The sequence below is a fragment of the Amphiprion ocellaris genome, chromosome 3 (assembly GCF_022539595.1).
Source record: "Amphiprion ocellaris isolate individual 3 ecotype Okinawa chromosome 3, ASM2253959v1, whole genome shotgun sequence".
Classification (NCBI taxonomy): domain Eukaryota; kingdom Metazoa; phylum Chordata; class Actinopteri; family Pomacentridae; genus Amphiprion; species Amphiprion ocellaris.
Window position 1 is genome coordinate 2,305,728 of NC_072768.1, and position 19,346 is coordinate 2,325,073.

General features: G+C 41.7%; 1 protein-coding gene across 4 annotated transcripts in view; it reads left to right on the forward strand.

The window, feature by feature from the left end:
* The window catches only part of tspan9a (tetraspanin 9a), a 186,431-nt gene that overhangs the window by 165,863 nt on the left and 1,222 nt on the right, over nt 1-19,346 (forward strand). For 2 of the 4 annotated variants that reach the window (XM_055009037.1, XM_055009036.1), the window contains 4 exons: nt 3,658-3,759; nt 4,052-4,183; nt 6,121-6,204; nt 8,844-14,388. In XM_055009037.1, the coding sequence (XP_054865012.1) occupies nt 3,658-3,759; nt 4,052-4,183; nt 6,121-6,204; nt 8,844-8,915 (390 nt within the window). In that variant the 3' untranslated portion in view covers nt 8,916-14,388. Of the gene's footprint in view, nt 1-3,657; nt 3,760-4,051; nt 4,184-6,120; nt 6,205-8,843; nt 14,389-15,750; nt 19,127-19,346 lie in introns of those variants that run through there. The other 2 variants (XR_008601153.1, XR_008601154.1) reach the window with 2 other exon arrangements.

Below are 19,346 nucleotides of genomic sequence, written 5' to 3' on the forward strand. Positions count from 1 at the left end.
TATTGTCATATTAACAATGGATCACATGACTACAGATGGTGTAATGTCGAAGGTGTCATTCAAAGTGACAAATCCACAGAGAATTATGGCCCAATTCTACACACGGAGCATCATAAGTTTAGAAACTGTTTTGGTAATCCAACACTATTCTGGTTCATTCAAGACATTGTTTGTAGCTGCAGCAGGTAAGTGTAACCCTGATGAAGCTGATGATCACAGTGGAGCAACTTAAGAATCTGACACTGCCTTCAGGAGTTGGTGCAGACAAAGTGAGAGCTAAAAGAGAGCAAATATTGGACTAACTTTTGCTGAGTGATGTTATAAATAAATGTGTGATGTTGCTTCATATCTGCTGGATGTGTAAATGGGCGCCTTTATAGTAACATATGCACTATGTTCACTTGAAAGTGTTGTGTTCAAAGCTTTTTCCAAACTTTCCTCTGCCCAAACAGTAAAGATACTGTAGGTTTGAAGAAATTACAGGTGAAAAGACGACACTCTTTACCAAAGCCTTCCTTATTCTTCAGCACAGCTTGCCAAGCTGTGGTCTCCAGCACAGAACATACCAGACTCCTAAAAACTTCATGTTTTTGTGCAGTATGTACCATTACCTTAGCCCATCTGTGAAACCTTTTATCACAGATGGTCGGTCTTTTTTTTCATTTAGTTGTTCTCTGAGTGGTAATATGTTTTCTGAACCACCTGCATGGTACATTGATTGTTGCTTTGTTTTTGTTTAGTTTTTTTGGTGAAATTGTTCTGCAGAGACTGTGATTCATTTCGAATTAAATGCCAGCATCCTAATTGTTCAAAGTGATAAATCAAAGTTGGTAAATGCAAATAAAACTCCCACAATTGAATTCCTCTTCAATGCACCATTGTACCACCTACTGCCAGTAAGCAGTAAATCCTCCTCACCATCCGCCAGCCAGCCTGCTGAGACACCGGTTGTTAGCCAGTTGTTCTCTAAGGCAAAACCTTGAGGCATGTGTCACCTACATGGCAGATGTGACCTTTCCTGTCTGACCAGTGAGATGTGCTGATTCGTGCTGCATATTCACCACCGTAACACAGCAGAAAACATCAGATCTATCGCATTTTTTGAAAACTGGGGCAGTCAGCTCTGTCATGGCTGTGTACTCTGGTAATGAGTACTCCATGTAGTTCTGTGTCTGCACAGTGACAGGTCTCAGTGTACCTGCTCCCACGGGTGCTACCATGTCACCAGAACTAGAGCCTGATTCTGACAGAAGGGAGTCATAAGTTTCACTTCCTGACTGGGTTTCTCTCTGCAGGGTTCTGGGAACCTTTTGATAAAGCTGAAACAAACACCTCTTACACCTTACCGTTTGGTAATTTCACTATGATGCTTGGTATCATTACAGGATTTTAAGTGACAGACAGGCATTTATCAGACAATCTACCACCCACTCTCTGTTCTGTTCTGTTTTTGTGACAGAAAACACCCAGCTGTTTGGTTAGAAAGCCTATGCCTTCCTCCACCCTGTCAGCATGTATATCTCCTTGTCTTTCTCTGTTGTTGTCCATTTCTTCTGCTCAGTGGCGTTTTCCCGGCTGGCCGAGTCTGAACCTTTTTAGATTTTCTGTGATGAATGTGCTGTCCTGTACTTCTGAGCAGTCAGTCCAGAGGAAACCACAAGTTTATCTGTGTAATGAGAAGTATGAGCTGCATCTCAGGGCTTTGTCAATATGCCACACAAGAAATATTGCATTGTCGCCTTGTGGTAGCATTCAGAGAAAACTTGCCAGGAGTTGGGAGCGATCACAGTATGGTGTTGGTCTTATATTTGTAAAGACTTTCCAGTACCGGCAACATGAGCTTCAGTTAAGAAGTTAGTTTTCCTTATCAAAAAATAGGCTAATGCAACACAGATGTGTTTTTATCTGCTTCTTTCGCAAGGAGAAAATGGGTCAGAGTGTTGCATGATCAAATCCCTGTTTGTTCTCTACTCATTTGTCTGCCTCTCGTTAGCGGTAAATCTGGATCATTAAGTTTCATTTCAGGCTGTAACAAAGACTTCCACACATGAAATAGAAGATGTGCAGAGACTTATTGAAGACTCAGAAGATGATTTTTATTGTAATGGGAGGGGGCCCTGCTCTCTAGTGACTGTACGAGTGCGAGGAGTCAGTAATGAGCGAGCAACATCACATATAGCCTAGATGGAGAAGAGAAGATAGAAGATAGAAACAAAGCACGTGGCAAAGATTGATGCTGCTCTTCCTCATCTCATTTTCCTGCACAAGGACAGATATGGAGGGGCCAGCAGCCCGAGGTTCAATACGCAGATCCTCCTCTGCATCAGCAAACTTACAGAACATGGAGGAAGAATGTGATCTGAAATGATACTAATCTTATTTCAAAGGTTTAAGAGGATGTTTTAGATGGGTTTTGCATGATTAAAGATTACTAAAGCATTTTATTGCCAGAGAAACTTTAATTACTCAGTAAAAATTCAGTTTGATTTTCTAGCTCTATTTCAGCAAATAGATTTTGAATGCCTTGCAGCTGAGAAAACAACTGATAGAAGCTTTTAATTCCTACCAATAAATTGCTGAACCACTTAATTTAAAGTTCAGTGTAGTTTTCTGCACATACAGTGCAGCGAACAGAATAGACGTTGAACTACACAAGTCAAGTGTCATTGAAATTGTATTTCTTTTATAAAAGCCAGACTGACACCGGCTTCGTTATCTACTTTTTTTAACTGAAGAATTCACTGAGCAGCCTGCTGCTAACACTGTTTAGCTGAATATCTCCTCCTCCATGAGGAAAGAAATTGAAGAAGAGCTGAAGGAGCCTTGTTGTGTCAGTAAGTGACAGCAGGCACGATGCTGCTTCTCTTATTGTGTGCAGATTTTTAAAAAATATATATTCCTGGGCAGACTCACAGACTTTTAATGTTAAGGCAAATATGTTCTGTTTATTGTGATTTTACTTGTATCGCCCGTGAAGCAGTGCAACACGGTTCCGACAGTGCGCATCATTTTTCCAGTCATAATTACTGCATATCTGAAGCGCCTCTCAATCTGTCCTGGCAGTTAACAAATCCCCACAGGCAGAGCAAACTGCAGGAGAGCTAAAGCTCTGATTTTGTATCTCATTAACACATCCAATGAGATATTAATCTCCATCAGACATGGCACAACCCTGAGCACATTGTTGGGGTTCAGTCAAGAGGAAAATAAATTGCTAGCGCTGCTCAAGGACGCGCTGAAGCTGAGCGTGAGAAGGAAATCGAAACATGACATGTCATATACGCCGACGTCTCGTGACAATTCAAGTGACTGTAGCAGAGTTATTTTTGCATGACAGGAAATCAAGGTTACCTGTAACTGAGTTGTGTCATTTCTGTTGTTTTCCACTGGTGTTTACATTGTAGTTGTAGCTTTCAGATGCCCTTCACTTCACTGCACACCATGGACACAAACATTACTATTTACATCCTTGTGAGAAAAGGCGTTGACAGTTTGAAAGAAGCAGAATTATGTGAATGCACTTGAGCTTCGACTGGCTGCTCCACTATAAAAACCACATTAAGACTGTAATGAAGGCTCAGTTGACTGTTCTTGCACATCCAGCCCCTTTAAACCAAGGTCTCTAACTGAGGTTAATGTTTTCTTTTTCATCTCCAGGTGAGTGAGAATGCTAAGCAGGATCTGAAGGATGGGCTGGCTCTCTACAACTCAGAGAACAACATAGGACTGCGAAACGCTTGGAACATCATCCAGGCAGAGGTACGGTCCTCACATCGCAATATCAGAAACATTAGCAATGAATGTTTAATCACAACGCTAGCAGTCACACATAAATGCAAAGTTACACTGAAATACTCCAGCTAACGTGTTTCCTGACTTGTAGTTATAGCATTAATGTGGCATTAAAAGTCCAAACTGGCTTGCAGAGGAACACTTCATTCCATTATTTTAGTCCTTTAAAGCAAAGGGACTAATTACAACACTTTTTACATTAAAGTTTGTTTGAGGTCTCTCTGGAAGCATTGTGTCTTGTGTCTTGTGTCGCTCACAGTGGAAGTGTTGCGGTGTGATAGCATACACTGACTGGCATGAGGCCCTGAAGGAGAAGGTAGTTCCTGACCGCTGCTGCCAGGAACATTACCAGAACTGTGGGCGAAACTCCACCAACATGTTCTGGAACAGGGTGAGTGTGCACTGGCTGAAATGTAAATGCAAACCTGTTTTTTGGGGGTTGTGCACACAAAATGATACAACTACGGAAGGATTACTGTACAGACCTGCAGGGGACTTGCCCAAGAGCTTCTGTTTGAAGAGATTTTTCAGCTCATTTTTTGCTGTGAAATTAATCAGAGTGCTATGAAGAGTCCAAAAAAGGATGCAGAACTTCTAGAAGGATGTGCAGAATGACAGAACGCCAACAAAGACACTCAACATCACTACAAAGCGATGCAAAATGATCACAACAAGATGCAAAATAACGACAGGCACAAAAAATGACTACTGAGAGATTCAAAACTGCTGCAAAGACAAACAAATGGACTGCAAAAATGAAAACACAGACTTGACTACTTCAAGCTCAGCCGGTGTGTCTTGGAGGTCTTTACCATGTTGTGCCAATTATCTCAGAATCTGTCCATGAATACTGTGAAGAAAAAGTTACTCTCTTTCCTCTTATTGAGGTATTTTCTTGTAGCTGTTAGCGGAAGACATCCCATAATATCATGCAGGGTGCATCTGTCAAATGCAGTCACCTTAAATCAAGTCATAGAACTTATAGATCACCTGAAATTATCCTACAGGTTATCACCTTTAGCCCTTCTTCCTATTTGCTTCTCCAAATCTGAGACTGTAAGCATGTTTAGGCCCTCTCTGTCCCTAATATGGCCCTGAGAAAAGCTGATGCTGTTGGTTATGATTAGGTCTAGTTGACGTTCTTGAACGGACAAATTGTCTCCATATTGGGCCGTAAATATGGCATTCCTCCCAACTCCTTATATACCCAAGGTCGAAGAAAATCCTCAGAACTGATGCTGGCAATGCTCACATGAATGTGCTGCTTTCTGGTATCACTTCTCTGACGTCAGTAAACCTTATTCTCAACATAAGCCATCTGAGTCTCCAGAGTGTCTCTGAGTCTGGTTCCTCATTCGTCTCTCGACATCGCAGAACGCTCTAACAGATATAACAGGAGTCGATCATCAGCTTCATCCATATGGCTGCACGGCATGTTTGAAGCTCTTAAATATACATGGCTTTAAAATGTAATTGTGTTTCTCTAAGACCACATGTCTGATTTTTAGTATTTTTCATGCTCTCTGATTCATATGAAAACTGTAAAATCGTATACATCTTTTTGGTCCATCTGTTCAGTAGTTGCCTTTCTAACCCTTTATGCGCAGCTTTAAAGTTTTCCTATTGTTACTAAATTCTGATTACAGCGTATTTTTTTCTATTATGCCTAAGACAACAGCCCATTTCTTTTTCCTAAAAAAAAGAAAAAGCTTGCAGCACAATGTGCACCAATCTCCCCTCCCATTACAACTCTAATCTGCTATTGGTCTGGCATGTGGTTTGTTAGCAGGTCCAAAGTAGAGGATTAAAAGCTGTAATATAATTGCCAAAATGAGAATAGGCAGACACTGAGCTGGCCCATTGGGGAAGCTCATCACTAAGAGCTTGTGAGTAATCCTGCCCAGAGGAGACGGCCGCACGCTTTAAGTTTTTTTTTACATGCTGCCTCAGCACCCACACTCAAGAAGAGGGCACCACTCTGCAGCTGAAACCACCATTAAGAGCTTTACCATACCTCCAGACCAGTGATTGACCTCTGAATGAACCCAGGTGATGTATAAGAATGCAGTTAGCGTTGTCACACGTGTCCCACTAGTCTGCATATAAAAGCCACCACTCATGAGTAATTCATTTGTTTTAACACCTCCCCTGCTGGTCTTCCATCTTATGGTGAATCTTGTATGGAAGAAATGCATTCTTTCCTTGAGATGTGTAAACCGGAAGGCTGCGTTTTTCTTACAGGAGACAGCTAAAAGCGCAGCCGAAGTGACATGGTTCTGCTGCCGCATTGAAAATGCACATTTTTTACAAGCTTATGTTCCATTTCAGGGCTGTTTCGAGAAAGTGGAGGAATGGCTGGACGATAACAAGCATCTGCTGGGAACCATAGGGATGGTCATCTTGGTAGTGCAGGTACGAAGCTTACTGACAAATAGCTCTTTCCCTCTCAGTTGATTTTCTTTTTTTTCTGCTTTGTGTCTGTCTGCCTGGCAACATGTTGCAAAAAAACAAACAAACAGAAATAACTTGTGCATCCAGTGGCCTCTGCTCCACCATATTCTATGTTATGAGGTCTGGCTTGGAGTAGGCGTTCTTGGCACCCACACATCTTGAAATATTGAAGTCACTGTCTTCTGCTCCCTGATCCTGTCTGGTAGAATCAAAGCTGTCTGGCTTCATGCCAAGCCGGCTGTATGCAGGTATGAGGAGCCATAGAAGACAGGAGAGCTGAGATACTACATATAGAGAAGCAGGTACAGAGTCGCAAATTAAAGGCTGGGTGATGGATATTCCTCTGGTGCCACCGTCTCTCGTTCGGTCCTTAACACTGCCTTACATCTCTCCCTCTTTATACAGTTAGTCGCAGCAGCTTTTCCACTCATTTGATGGTGGTGCTCTCAAAGTGTCTTCAGAGAGCCCAAACCTATTTTTTGCCATGCGTTTGTGAAAATTTGACTGCAGGAGTGTTTTAATATGATGTGTTTATTCGCTGCAGTCAGCCCAAACCTTGAAGACGATGACTGTAGTTAGCTAGAAATGAAGCAGCTCTGTGTGTGTGTGTGTGTGTGTGTGTGTGTGTGTGTGTGTGTGTGTGTGTGTGTGTGTGTGTGTGTGTGTGTGTGTGTGTGTGTGTGTGTGTGTGTGTGTGTGTGTGTGTGTGTGTGTGTGCGCAGACGGTTGGTGCTGCGTTTGTGTGACAACTCCGAATCTGACTGATCTCAGCGTTCACCAGGAACTCCACTTCCTTCTGTACTTTTCCTCTAGTCTCTACATCCCGTCCCCCGCCCCCTCGTAGTCTCTGTACAATTATGAAATGGATAAGAGTGAAGTTTTTGAATCTTTTTTACGCCTGCACAGACACGTGGTTTGTATATTGAGGTAAACACACCGGGCACACAGGGAAGCAAGATCCAGGAATATCCAGCTGAGGACTTTCTGAGTGTTTACATTTTCTCCCTGTGTGTCCAAAGACATCCACTTTTGTTAACATTCCACCACTGTGATAGACTGGCAACCTGTCTGTGGCCTTTGCTTCAGTTTGACCCTCCTTGAGCAAATGTTTTCACGAAATGTGCGAACAGATCTCTGCCTGGATCAGCTTCTATAACAAAAACTATCAGTGCTGCACCTTTTTTCCTACCTCAAATGTGATTTCCATTCAGTCTCCAGCAATCCCTCGTAACCCACGGTCGATCCAGAACAAGGTGGCCTCGCCAGGAAATTTCCCGTGTTGAGTTTTTATAGGATTCTGCACATATTTCATTCTGCTTCGAGGCACACGGTGCTCAAGCTTTAGTTAAAGTTCACAGCCACACTGAGAGACTGTCTGCATTATATATGACCACAAGATAACACAGTATTCTTACAGGCTCACATGCATTTATTGCAACCCGCCGTTATCTCCTCCCACACACATGCAGCATGCATGTGCAGAACACTGACATTTAATTCCTGCATTCATTTTAATGATCTCCCTTCCCCCCCTCGCTCTCTCTACGCACACACTGATTGTGATTCAGGTGAGAGGCAGGGAGAATCGAGAAGCAAACCTCCAGCTGTCAGATTAACCGACTGGAAGTCAAGGTGAAGACATGACAATGAAGAGCATGTTGAAAAAGCTGAGGCCCCACAAGTCTGCAGTTGTTACATAATAGCCAGAGGCGTTCAGAACCGGTTTATGAATGATTTAGACTAGCTGGCGTATATGACAGACCTTGGCAAAAACGTGCACATATATCTTCATCCAAAATGGTTTTCATAAGTAACAGCAATATTTGTATGTTCTTAAGCAGGGATGGATGATTGAGCTTTGAAGAGTCCTGCAGGAGCAACTGTCATGCTGTCTCACTTTGACTGAATGAAGTAGACAGCAAAAAAAAAAAAAAAAAAAAAAAACTTTTCATTGGTCCTAACTCCCTCTTAGCTGGATGTTTACCTCAAATGGCACTTCACATTTCTGATTGACAGCAGCTTAAGGTGGCATTTTCTGTGAAGCAGCTCCACGAATGAGGTTCTTCACTGAAACTAAAGGGGAATCAGCAGCTTTTCCCGGAGCTAATCACATACTATAGAATCCCCGGAGGAGTCCACGTTGCTGTTTTTTTATTAAAAACTATGCACCATACAGTACTTTGCAGCTTCCCTGCCATCCGAACTTTGCCAGATAATGGTTTTAGGATCAGCCTTGTGACTGTGTTTGATGTAGAAGTATCAGGGGGTAATGGAAACTTCAAAGGGGTCGCTGGCTACTTTGATTCAGTGGCATCTCAATTTACTTCATTGGCTTAATGCTTGCGTGCGCTGTACATTTTTTTTTTTCCATCACAAAGATTCCACAGCTCGCATTTTGAAGGCCATCTGAGAGAAAAAATTGAACAAAAAATGTGTTCATGCTTCACCACAGGATTTATTGTGCATCAGAAACACAAACCAGCCCGAGGCGTCAACATCAAATAGACACGCGTGCACACATATGTTAACACACACTGCAGACGCTATACACACATGGACACAAATTGACTATTTTCCTTTTTTTCCCCCCTACTCTGCAGCTGCTGGGCATGGCGTTCTCCATGACACTGTTCCACCACATCCACAGAACGGGGAAGAAGTACGACGCTTAGCCACGGGCAGAGGCACCCAACGGAGAAGAGCCCCACTGCCTGATGGGATAAGACTCTGATTTAAACATCCCCGCTTCCCACTCACTTTACAACCTCTTTAGAGCATCCTTTGCTCCCGTCTTCTCCTCCCTTCCCAGACCTTCTGTACAGATTCCAGCTGTGTTCCCGCTCTGTTCTGCTCTCTCCTCTCTCACCAATCATTTTGCCAAAGAGTAACACAACTGGAAGAGAAGGGACACCTACTTTTGGCAAGGATAAGAGAATCCCATTGTCTGTAACTCCTCTCAAGTACTCTTCGTTTTTATTTTTTTATTTTATTTTGTCTTCTTTTTTCTCGCTCGGACTAACAATTTGTTGGAAGGAAGGATGAACTCTTGAGACAATGAAGACTTTTACTAATGCCCATACACCCCCTTCTCCAAGACAAAGAGAACCTATGAAACTGAAAGCACCCTCCACCTCTTGTGGGATTATTTTTTTTCTCCCTCGTGTAGATTAAAATCAAGCCCTCTCTCCCTCTTGTAAATGAGAAAAAAGATTCAACATGGCATGCTTGTTTTCTACTTCACTGACTTACCTTTGTTGTCAAAATGTCTATTGTTGCCATTTTTGTTAGAAATTTCCAACTTTATTTTTGGTTTTGTTTTCTGAAGTCCATCTTCGTGGCTCCTGTGGAATGTAAATGTTGGACAGATCAGTGCAATGAGCTCTCAGACATGCAGGAACTGTACGTGTGTGTAGGTTGGATTTAACGTGATGTTGCTATGAGGAGGTACAGACGTGTCAAGGTGGGTTTTAATGTAATCCATGATTCATATTATTTTGCCCTTCGGCTTTAGAGATTTGGGTAAAGTGAGTGTGATAGAGGAACATCATGGAAGGAATCATGAGTGGATTTATTTTCCACCAAATTCGACAATATCTCCTGAATAATGAATTGCAGCGCACAAATCTCCCTGTGAACTCACACACACACATATGCACACATGCTTTACCCCACAGCAGCAGTATTCTCATTCCCTGAGAGACAATACAAATGGGGTAAAATGGCTGTTTATTAGGGCTCCACCAGCACTGTCAGCCAAGGAGATCTGGGTGATAAAGTTCTTCCTTCAAGAATACACTGCATATGTGTGTGTGTGTGTTTTATCACACAGTCCAAGCTGCAGAGGAAAATAAAAAATAAAACAGTACATGGCAGTGCTCAGAAGCAAGGGTAAGAGGGGTAAAAACGCTACAGAGAAGGCTTCGGCCTTTCCTCTCTGTATTCTGAAGCTCTCATCCATTCGCTCTCCCCCTCTCATTCTTTCTCTCTGTGGCTGTCAGTTCAGCCAAGCTTCCATCTTTCTTTCTTACACCCTAATTTTTTTTCTTCGTGTCAGGAAGCAACGAATTTGCTGCTCTGCATGCTGTCTGTCTGTACTGACATTCCCCGCTCATTACGCTGTTGCACCTCCGGTTTTGCGATTTCTCGATTTTTACGTAAGCTTCCTTTTCTCGCCGCCAAGAGAGGAGGGGGAGGTGGGAGTGTAGGCAGATGAAGGAGACAGATAGGTATGGCAACATACCCTGTAGGACATGTCGCTTTATGTCCTCTTACCACTGATTCGCTGCGGGAGACCTCAGCATCAAGCCTACATCCTGAAGACAGAAAAATGCTCCACATCAGCTGTGGTGACTTAGTGTGTCTGCTCTTGGCTTCAAAATCTCTGACGAGGTGGCGGTATAAAGAATAGCTCATTGTTAAAGGATCATTTTGAGCATCATTAGGTTGTGTTCGGTCAGATATTGCACCGTTGCACTCTCCTGAGTAAATACGATTAGACATCTGAGAGGACAGCTGCATTACTGTGAGTCCAACACGGAGAAAAAAACCAAGCAGTGAAGCGATGAGAGGGGCTGTAAAGAAGCCAGCAGTTCAACCAGATTAGCTACTTAATTCAAACCGTGTCTGCACATCCTCACCGAGTACAACACGGGTCACTGTTGAATTAGAAAATCAGTTAGGATGCTTCCAACAGACAGTTTGGTCAGCGGCCTTCACTTTAAACTAAAACAGGTTTGGTTGCATATTAAACACAAAGGATCAAACCCACGGAGGAAGAAAAATAACATCTGTCTGTCTGATTTCCTACGCTCATTCGTTCCTCTTCTTCCAACTCTCAGTCTTCCTATTAGTTGCTCCTCTGCCATCTTCGTTTTTGATTTTCTGCTGCTGCTGCTCTGACTCTTCATTGTCCTCATTTGCCACACCGCCTGGCTTCCCTCCATCTGGCTTGGCATTTTGTTTGATTAGAGATCCATCCATTTTTATTATTCTTGTGCTACATGTTAGCGAGGATGAGACCGGGCGAGCAGCGTTGCCAGATTGGTTGCAGTTGCCTTCCTATTAATTTAGCAGCAATTATTTAGGAAAGTTAGTAAAAACAAGCAAACATAAAGGAAAAGAAACTTAGATTCTTTCAGTGCAGCACAATGTGTATATAGTGAGGACTTATTTTAATCAGCCCAAAGCTCAGAACAGCAGTTTTGCATTGTGGTTTGCTAGAAGCAGAGAGTTTACAGCCTATACTGCCATCTCATGCATGGTTGGTGCAGCTGATTTTAGCTTCCACAGGAGCCCCTCGATTAAACTTTCATGGGGCCTGAAGTGGCTGCATTCTAAATTTTCATCCAAAGTACTCACTGGTTGCTTTGAAGGAATCCATGACACCGTTCATTCCTGCAACACGGGCCGACAAAGAAAGAGATTCACTCATTAGATGTCTTCCCAGCCTGGCAGAATGTTTGCCTCAGAGTATCTCCTCCAGTCATTCTTGGTGTTTTTTTAATTGGTTTTGTGATAATTTAATCTGAGGAGCAGTTTTAGGAAGAAGAGAGGAGGGGGCAGGAGTTCATGCATCGGGAAGCAACAAATTTGGGCTGTGATGTGCAGTGACCCCGTTGGCTGTGATACACTGTCTGCTCCCGTATGCTCTGACTCCTCTTGTTGTGTCCACAGGGGGAAACATGACAGCTGCTGATGTACAGCACAGGCACGAGTGGTCACATCTCCTCTGCTCGGCTGCCTCTGCAAACTCTGCACAGCCTCTTATTTAATGCCTCACTCTGCAGACACCTGGCACTACATATACGGGAGCTGGCAGTCCTGACACTTTAGCAATACAGCCGTGCACTCTGGACAGCTCCAAGCACCTGTTGGGGTTATTCTGCACCCAGGAGAGGTTTATAGGTGGAATCGCTCTAACAGTTCTGTAAATCGGCCCTCATTGCATCCGTTCTGCACACAGGAGGTTTAGAGGGAACCTGAGATTTAAAAATACTTTGCTGAGTCGCTTTGGGTTTAAAAAAATCTTCAAAAATGGAGGTCACAGAAGGAAAGCATGAGAGTGCAGAATGGTGGAAATAAAACAAATCCAGTCTCCAAATGTGACGTCACACTTCAGAGACGCAGCCTGCAGACTCTTTGCCCTAGACTGATCTGACTGTGCCGACATTCTGACATTTCCTCCCCTTTCAGCTCTGCTGCCACCGCCGTTTTTTGTCAATGTTCCTTTCGTGTTTTTAGAATGCAGGGATGAATGCCATTTTAACAAAAAAAGCTCTATAATGATGTTATTTTTGTACATTGGTTGTTGGCGTTTTAATGTTTGTTTTTATACGATATACTGCTGTTTCTCATGTTGTAGGCTGTTTTTTTCTTTTTCCATTTGTGACAGAGGCTCTTTGTGGCCCATTGTGAGAACATGACACCATTAAGCATTTGTTTCTTAGAGGATTAGTCTTTGCAGTGTTCCTCTACTAGGTGCAAAAATGCCTTTCTGTCTTAACACTGCTACAGGCAGTTAAATCAATTAAGTCAGAACTGATAGAGGGAGAAAATTTGGCATAGAGCATTGGGTGAAGCCCACAAAAGACATACTGCACGCTTGTCGTCGTGCTTCTCTGTATTAAGGTCTAGTTTAATTAAATTAGGATGTGCGGGTATAATCTGCAGTATGTCTTTAAAACTGCCGGTGTAAGGCCCATTATGTATTTCTAGAGCATGATCTATTAGACGACACTGTACAACAGAGCTCATGTCACTCCAGTATATCAGCCCTGTATGTTAAACCCAGATGTAAATATGCTCATTTTGCAGCGGATATAACGAACTGTTATACTTTACCACTTACAGTATTTACATTGACAGCTTCATTTTCTAACAAGCCGTGTTCTTTTTTCTGCTCATTTACAGACACATCTTCTTCCGCTCTCATGTTAGCCACATTATTTTTCTCCCATGTTTGCTCGATTTTCTGATGCTTTCAAGTTCAGGAGCAGTGTAAATTTTATGTAAATTTGTGTTTTTGTCAGTATGTTTATTTCCTATTTTATTTGACTGCATTTTCATCTTGAAGTGAAACGTATTTCTTTCACGATTTCAAGTTCAGAATATACTCTCATCTATAGAAGAACTCCCAGGAAAATACAGACGTGGTAACGGAAGAATGCACATGCAGTAATTGGTTTTGACTGCTGTGATGAAATTCCAACATAGAAACTGTTTTTTTTTCTTTTATAATTTTCTTTATTTTTTTGCCACCTTCGACATATTATTTCTGTAATCTCCTCCTAATCCTTCCCCCGTGCTAAAGCTGAATATCTGAGCAGTGGAAATGTATGCTCTAGAAATGCTGTGTTTGATGTTGTGTTCTGCTGGGTGGCACTATCTGATACCTGCCAGCCTTGTCCTGTGGAGTTTTCTGCTACACGTGAAAGCACTCTGAATATCTATACTAGGTGGTGCACTACCTTCTCTTTATTCTCGAGAATCAACTATTTTTTAAATAAAGGAAAGAGTGTCACAAAAAAATCCCACAATACCGTACGCTCATTGCCTTTCATGTTTAATGACTCGATGGTCCCGATGTATTCCCTTTTTTATGTCGCCGTCAATTATATAGGCAGCATTTAAGCACTGTTTGATTCTGATGATTTGTGGAGCCGGAAGAGTTGGCATGAAGAGCAAAGTGAAGTTGTGTCACAGCAGATCCCATGGTGTGTTGAATGAAAGACATCCCTGCCTTAAACTGGCTTCTTTTAACACAAAAAAGTAACAAAACCTGAGGGACTGTTGTCCTAAAGACGCTGAGATGAGCTGATGGTAGTCAGCCAGTCGAGCAGACGCTTTTTTCAAAAGAACAAAAGGAAGATGATGAAAGTGGGAACCATTGCCAATTTGTCTCATGCTTCAGCAGCGTGGAGTGAGCAGCACAGTATTTTTGTAAGGAGCTTGATCCCCCTCCCTTTTAACCTAATTGTTATGAGGCCCGTGTATGATAGTGAGTGGAGTTTATTGTGCCATTCCACCCTGGCTTTTTGTTCTAGATCACTGTTCCTTCTATGCAAAAATATGACCTATTTTAGCCTTTGTACAGATTATTTTGTATGAGTAACATGTACTGAAATAAAGTGAACAGAATCAACCATGGATACTTTTTTCCCTCCTGGTTGTTATTACAGCATTTCACTTTTTTTCCCTGTTTTTTTTTTCACCTCATCCACCAGCACAGTTCATTTCATTAACCTGAATTTGGAAGGCTTTCATATTGATGAGACTGTTTAGTTTGTCCCCACACAGCATTACTGAGCTTGTTAACCTGCAGTGGAGGTGATTTGCAGGTTGTTTGAGCTGCTATCTGTTCTCAATCTGTCGTGTTTTTCCGAGTAAACTCACCATCGTTCTAACTGCACTGCAGCGAGGTTTCTTGACATGACCACGCATGCAAAATCAGCATGATTAATACTGCTGCAGGCGCACTGTAGCTTCCTCCTATTTGTTCTTACAACCTCAGTTAGCCTGGCAAATCTACAGTAACAGCCAAAAGTTTGTAGACTCTCACTCATTTAATGGTTTTCTACACTGTAGAAACATTTGAGAGCATCAAAACTGTAAATTACTGTAGCCTGTATGAAATTATGTAGTAAAAAAAAGCAAAAGGTTTAACATTATTGGACATTACTGGCAGTATTATCAACCAGCTTCATGAGGAGGGAACTGGAATGGTTTCCAGTGAACAAGCATGCCTTGACAGATATTAAATAGTGGAATTTTTAATGGATCTGAGGTAGTATTGGTATACAACAGCCCTGTTTAAGTACTGTAGGAATCCAAATTATGACACAACTCGGTGAAAAGAAGCTACAGTCCATTACTTTAAGAGAGTGAAGGTCAGTCAATCTGGAAACTTTCAACAACTTTCATCAAACACTGTAATAAAACCAGCTCTCGTGAGGACCACCTCAGGAAAAAGAAGACCAAGCATTAGCCTGCTCCTGCTGCAGAGAACTTCATTAGAGTTACCAGTCTCAGAAATCACCAATTAACTGCATCTCAGATTAGAGCCCACATCAGTGCTTCCCAGAGCAGCAGACACATCTCAACACCGACTGTTCGGAGGAGTCTGCGTGAATCGGGGCCTTCATGGTTGGATTGCTGTGAAGAAACCCCCACTGAGGGAGGCTAATAAGGAGAAGGGAACTGCTTGTGCCAAGAAACGCAATTAATGGACATTAGAAAAGTGGAAGTCTGTACTTTCAAAGTTCTGGTTCCTGTCGTATCTTTGTGAGACTCTGAGAGGGGGAATAGATGGTATCTGCATATGTGGTTCCCACTGTGAAGCGCTGAAGAGGAGGAGCTGTGATGGTGTCCAAGGGCTTTGCCGCTGACACTGTTGTGATTTATTCAAATTTCAAGGCAACACTTAACCAGCATGGCTATCACAGCACTCTGCAGCTACACGCCATACCATCTGGTTTGCACTGAGTGGAACCATCATTTGTTTTTCAACAGGACACAGCCAAAAAACACCTCCAGGCTGTGGAAGGGATATGTGACGGAGACAGACAGTGATGGAGCGCTGCATCTGATGACCTGACCTCCACAATCAGCGGACATAAACCCTGCTCAGATGGTTGGGGACAAGTGCAAAGGGTGTTTGAGAACTCCTTTAAGGCTGTTGGAACATCATGCCTCATAAAGCCAATAGTCTGCGGGTTTTGTACTACCTAATTCCATATGGGACATTTCACAGCTCTGATGTCTTCAGAATTTTTTCTGAAGTGTTCAAAATAGTAAAAATTGAAAAAAAAAAACACACAAAAAAAAACATCTGACTTTGAGTGGCACTGTGCATGAATATTCTGCCTGAAACTGACAAGATTTTACTTTTATTCCCATTACAGATATGCTGTTAAAGGTAAATCTATTTAGACTTCTTCAAATTTAAAGGTACTGCACTTACAATGTATATTACTTATTTATTTGGTGTTTAGCCCAGCGCTCAGTGTGGATACTTTTCATCTTTATCATAAATATGTAGCTAGAAGCTGGTTAGCACAGCTCAATGGAAAACCTGACTGACAACCAAGCGCAATTTCTGGGGCTAAAAATTAAGCCAAGGCAGAAGTGCCAAAAGCTGCAGTCTCTTAAAATGACCACTTGAGGCTGACTCAAAAAGGGAGTAAATCTCCACAGATGTTAAAATGGCCAACTTTGCTGCAAAAATGAACAAGTTTACAGCCTGCTAGAAAAATGATTTTGGTCTCTGATGCCCATTCCCCAGTTCATAACAACGGTACAGAAAATGAATTATTACATAATTCACCCGGTTAAAAGTTATGCTAACGTTTGCATGGCTCCATGGTCCATGTATATTTTGGCAATTGGATTTTTCGTTCTGAAACGGGTATTGAAAAACAAAAACGAGTGGTTATTTGATTTTCGTTTTAAAATACAAAAATTAAAATTGAAATACAAGGCGTTTTTTTCCTTTTCATGATTAAAAAGGGATATACGAAATTTTAAAAATGCTTTGATTTTCATTTTATATTTAGAATAACAAAAAAGTAAAATCAGTAAGAGACAGAAACGGAAAAAGGTCCGTTTTTTCATTTTCTGAGACCGGAAGTGGTCATCAGCAGGTGTGGATCCAAACAGAGTATGGTGCATAGACTGTATTTTTTTTTCGTTAGTTTTCATGGTTAAAATGAGAGATCAGGTCGCCGATCTTAAAATAAATCAATATTGATTTTTTTATAGAGCGTTAAAGTTTTGCGAAGCCAGGGGGCGGGGCTACTGATTGACAGTCTGGTCTGGAATGATTGACAGGTCCTATGGAGGAGGCAGCAGAGACTCTGCTCTCCTCGTTTGGATTAATTCTGACATAGTAACTGTTGGTTTGTTTATCGGTAGAGCAGCAGAACATTTTCCACAGACAGTTTTCCTGCTCGTTGTCTTGTTATAACCAGTTTTCGTCCTTCGGCTGATTCTACCAGCAGACACTGAAAGGACTCTGATAGTTCGGTAAGTTAATGTTTATTTTCGTATCAGTGCCGCTTTTAATGTACTTTATATGCAGCTTTAGTGTCAGATATAATGTGTACCATGCACTCCAGATGTTGGTGGAGTTTATTTCTGTGTGTGTTGACCAGAGAAGAAAGTTAGCATCCGGTAAATATTAGCGATGCTAACCGAGCTAGCTGCTCAGTCGTAGCCTGATTAAAGCTAACGTAGCATTAAGCTAACGTGGCATTAAGCTGGCGATGTTTGTCCTGAGTTTCATGTAAACAGCTGAAATGTGTTGTGTTCGTGTAATGTAGTGCATTTAGTTAATAAAACTGTTCATGGAGGTGCTGGTTCACATTAATGTAACGTTTAGAAAGCCTAAATGTGATTAAAACAGTAAGGTTAAGGTTCTGTGTTGTCAGTAGTCCTGAATATCTGCTGGTTCTCTGAAGTTAAACTGGAGAAAATAGTAAATCTACTTTCTAACGGTTAATGTTGTTTAATGACTGATTCACATGTTGTAGTACATCTTAGTGCAGATTAGAAAAATAACCTCCCAGAATATGTCCAAAGTAATGATAAACACTACAGTTATTACATTTAAATTACAGCACAGATAAGCTGGATAATAAAATCCTCTCCCCTAAAGCTAAAGTGACTACAGAGCTTTCTGTCTTTCAGTGCTTGGAAAACTATATATGACAGAAGAAATCCATCCAGGGTCACTTTAAAATCAACCTTTGCTGTTGATGCTGGTACTGTGATGTCTGTCTTCATCTCAGGTGTCTCATGTTCACTGTGAGGATCTTCTGAGTGAAGCCAACAGAAGGAAAACCTCATCTGGATGTGAAGAAGGAGACTGAATGGACGACATCCTCAGTGAGCCACTTCCTGTTTAACTTTCACTTACAGAAGGACAGAGCAACTGTTTCAGCAGTTTATTATTCTCTGTTCTTAGTATTCACAGGTTCCATTTATCATCTTTAACTTCATCTCTGCTGTTGGAGCAGAAATACAATATAAAAAGTCCATGTTATTTATAGCAGATATGCAGCATTAAAACATCAACACATTCAGGTCAAGAGCTTCATTATTTCCTTTATTGCACATTTAAAAACTACATTATTTAACAATTCTGAACTGTAAAGATGTGTAAACACATGTAATAAATGGATGAAATATATAATGTGTTGCTGACAGTGAAGTGTAAACACTGAACAGTCACAAGACAAGTTGTATTCTGAAGAGTAGAGCTGAATCTGCAGCATTGTTGTTATTACTGGAAGGATGAGGAGGACATCAGTGCTGCTCTTCCTCACAGTGATGAAGGAGAGAAGACTCTTCAGACAACCACAGCTGGATATTCATGTTCTCTGTAGCTCTCAGTCCATCAGACTAGATGTTCCCAATGATCCAGACCAAGGCTGGAAGGAAAAGACACTAACAGTGAGGAAACGATCCACAAGGTTCTTTCATTCCAACTGCAGGAACATTAAATATGAGAGTGAACACATCAGCATATGAATGGAACACAATAGTGTTGTATTTTGTCCTATTTTTTAATCATATGGAAACCCACAGTGTGCTTTAGGGCAACCGGGTTGGACTTGATGTTTGAAATACTGACCGACAGCTTAGATTTAACTGTCTGTAGTTCTGTTTTGATGGATGTTAAACTTTCACTCCAAACCACCAGGAGCTGGGTCTTTAAAATAACCACCGTCTCGTTACAGAGTGAAAGTAGCAGTTCCTCCTGAAGGTCAGAGATTGCAGCATCTGAGGGCCTCTTCAAAAGAAGACGTAGTTGATGAAGGCGTTCTGGAGCAGGACCAGAAAGACCATGACCAAGCAGCCTTGAGATCTTAGGCAGCGTCTCCCTCAGGTGGGTGTCAAAGGTGTTCACGGTCAGGTCTGTGGTAATCCCGTCAAAAAACAAAACAGAAAAAAATCTAGATTATAAATCAACATGTAACCAAAGCACTCTGTGTGTAACGCCATAGTATAGGATGTAGTTCAGAAAATGTCAAAGTATAGTATACTTTTCAACAATAACATAGTATGGCCTGTAGTTCACAGTATAGCATGTCAGCAAAAAAACTCCC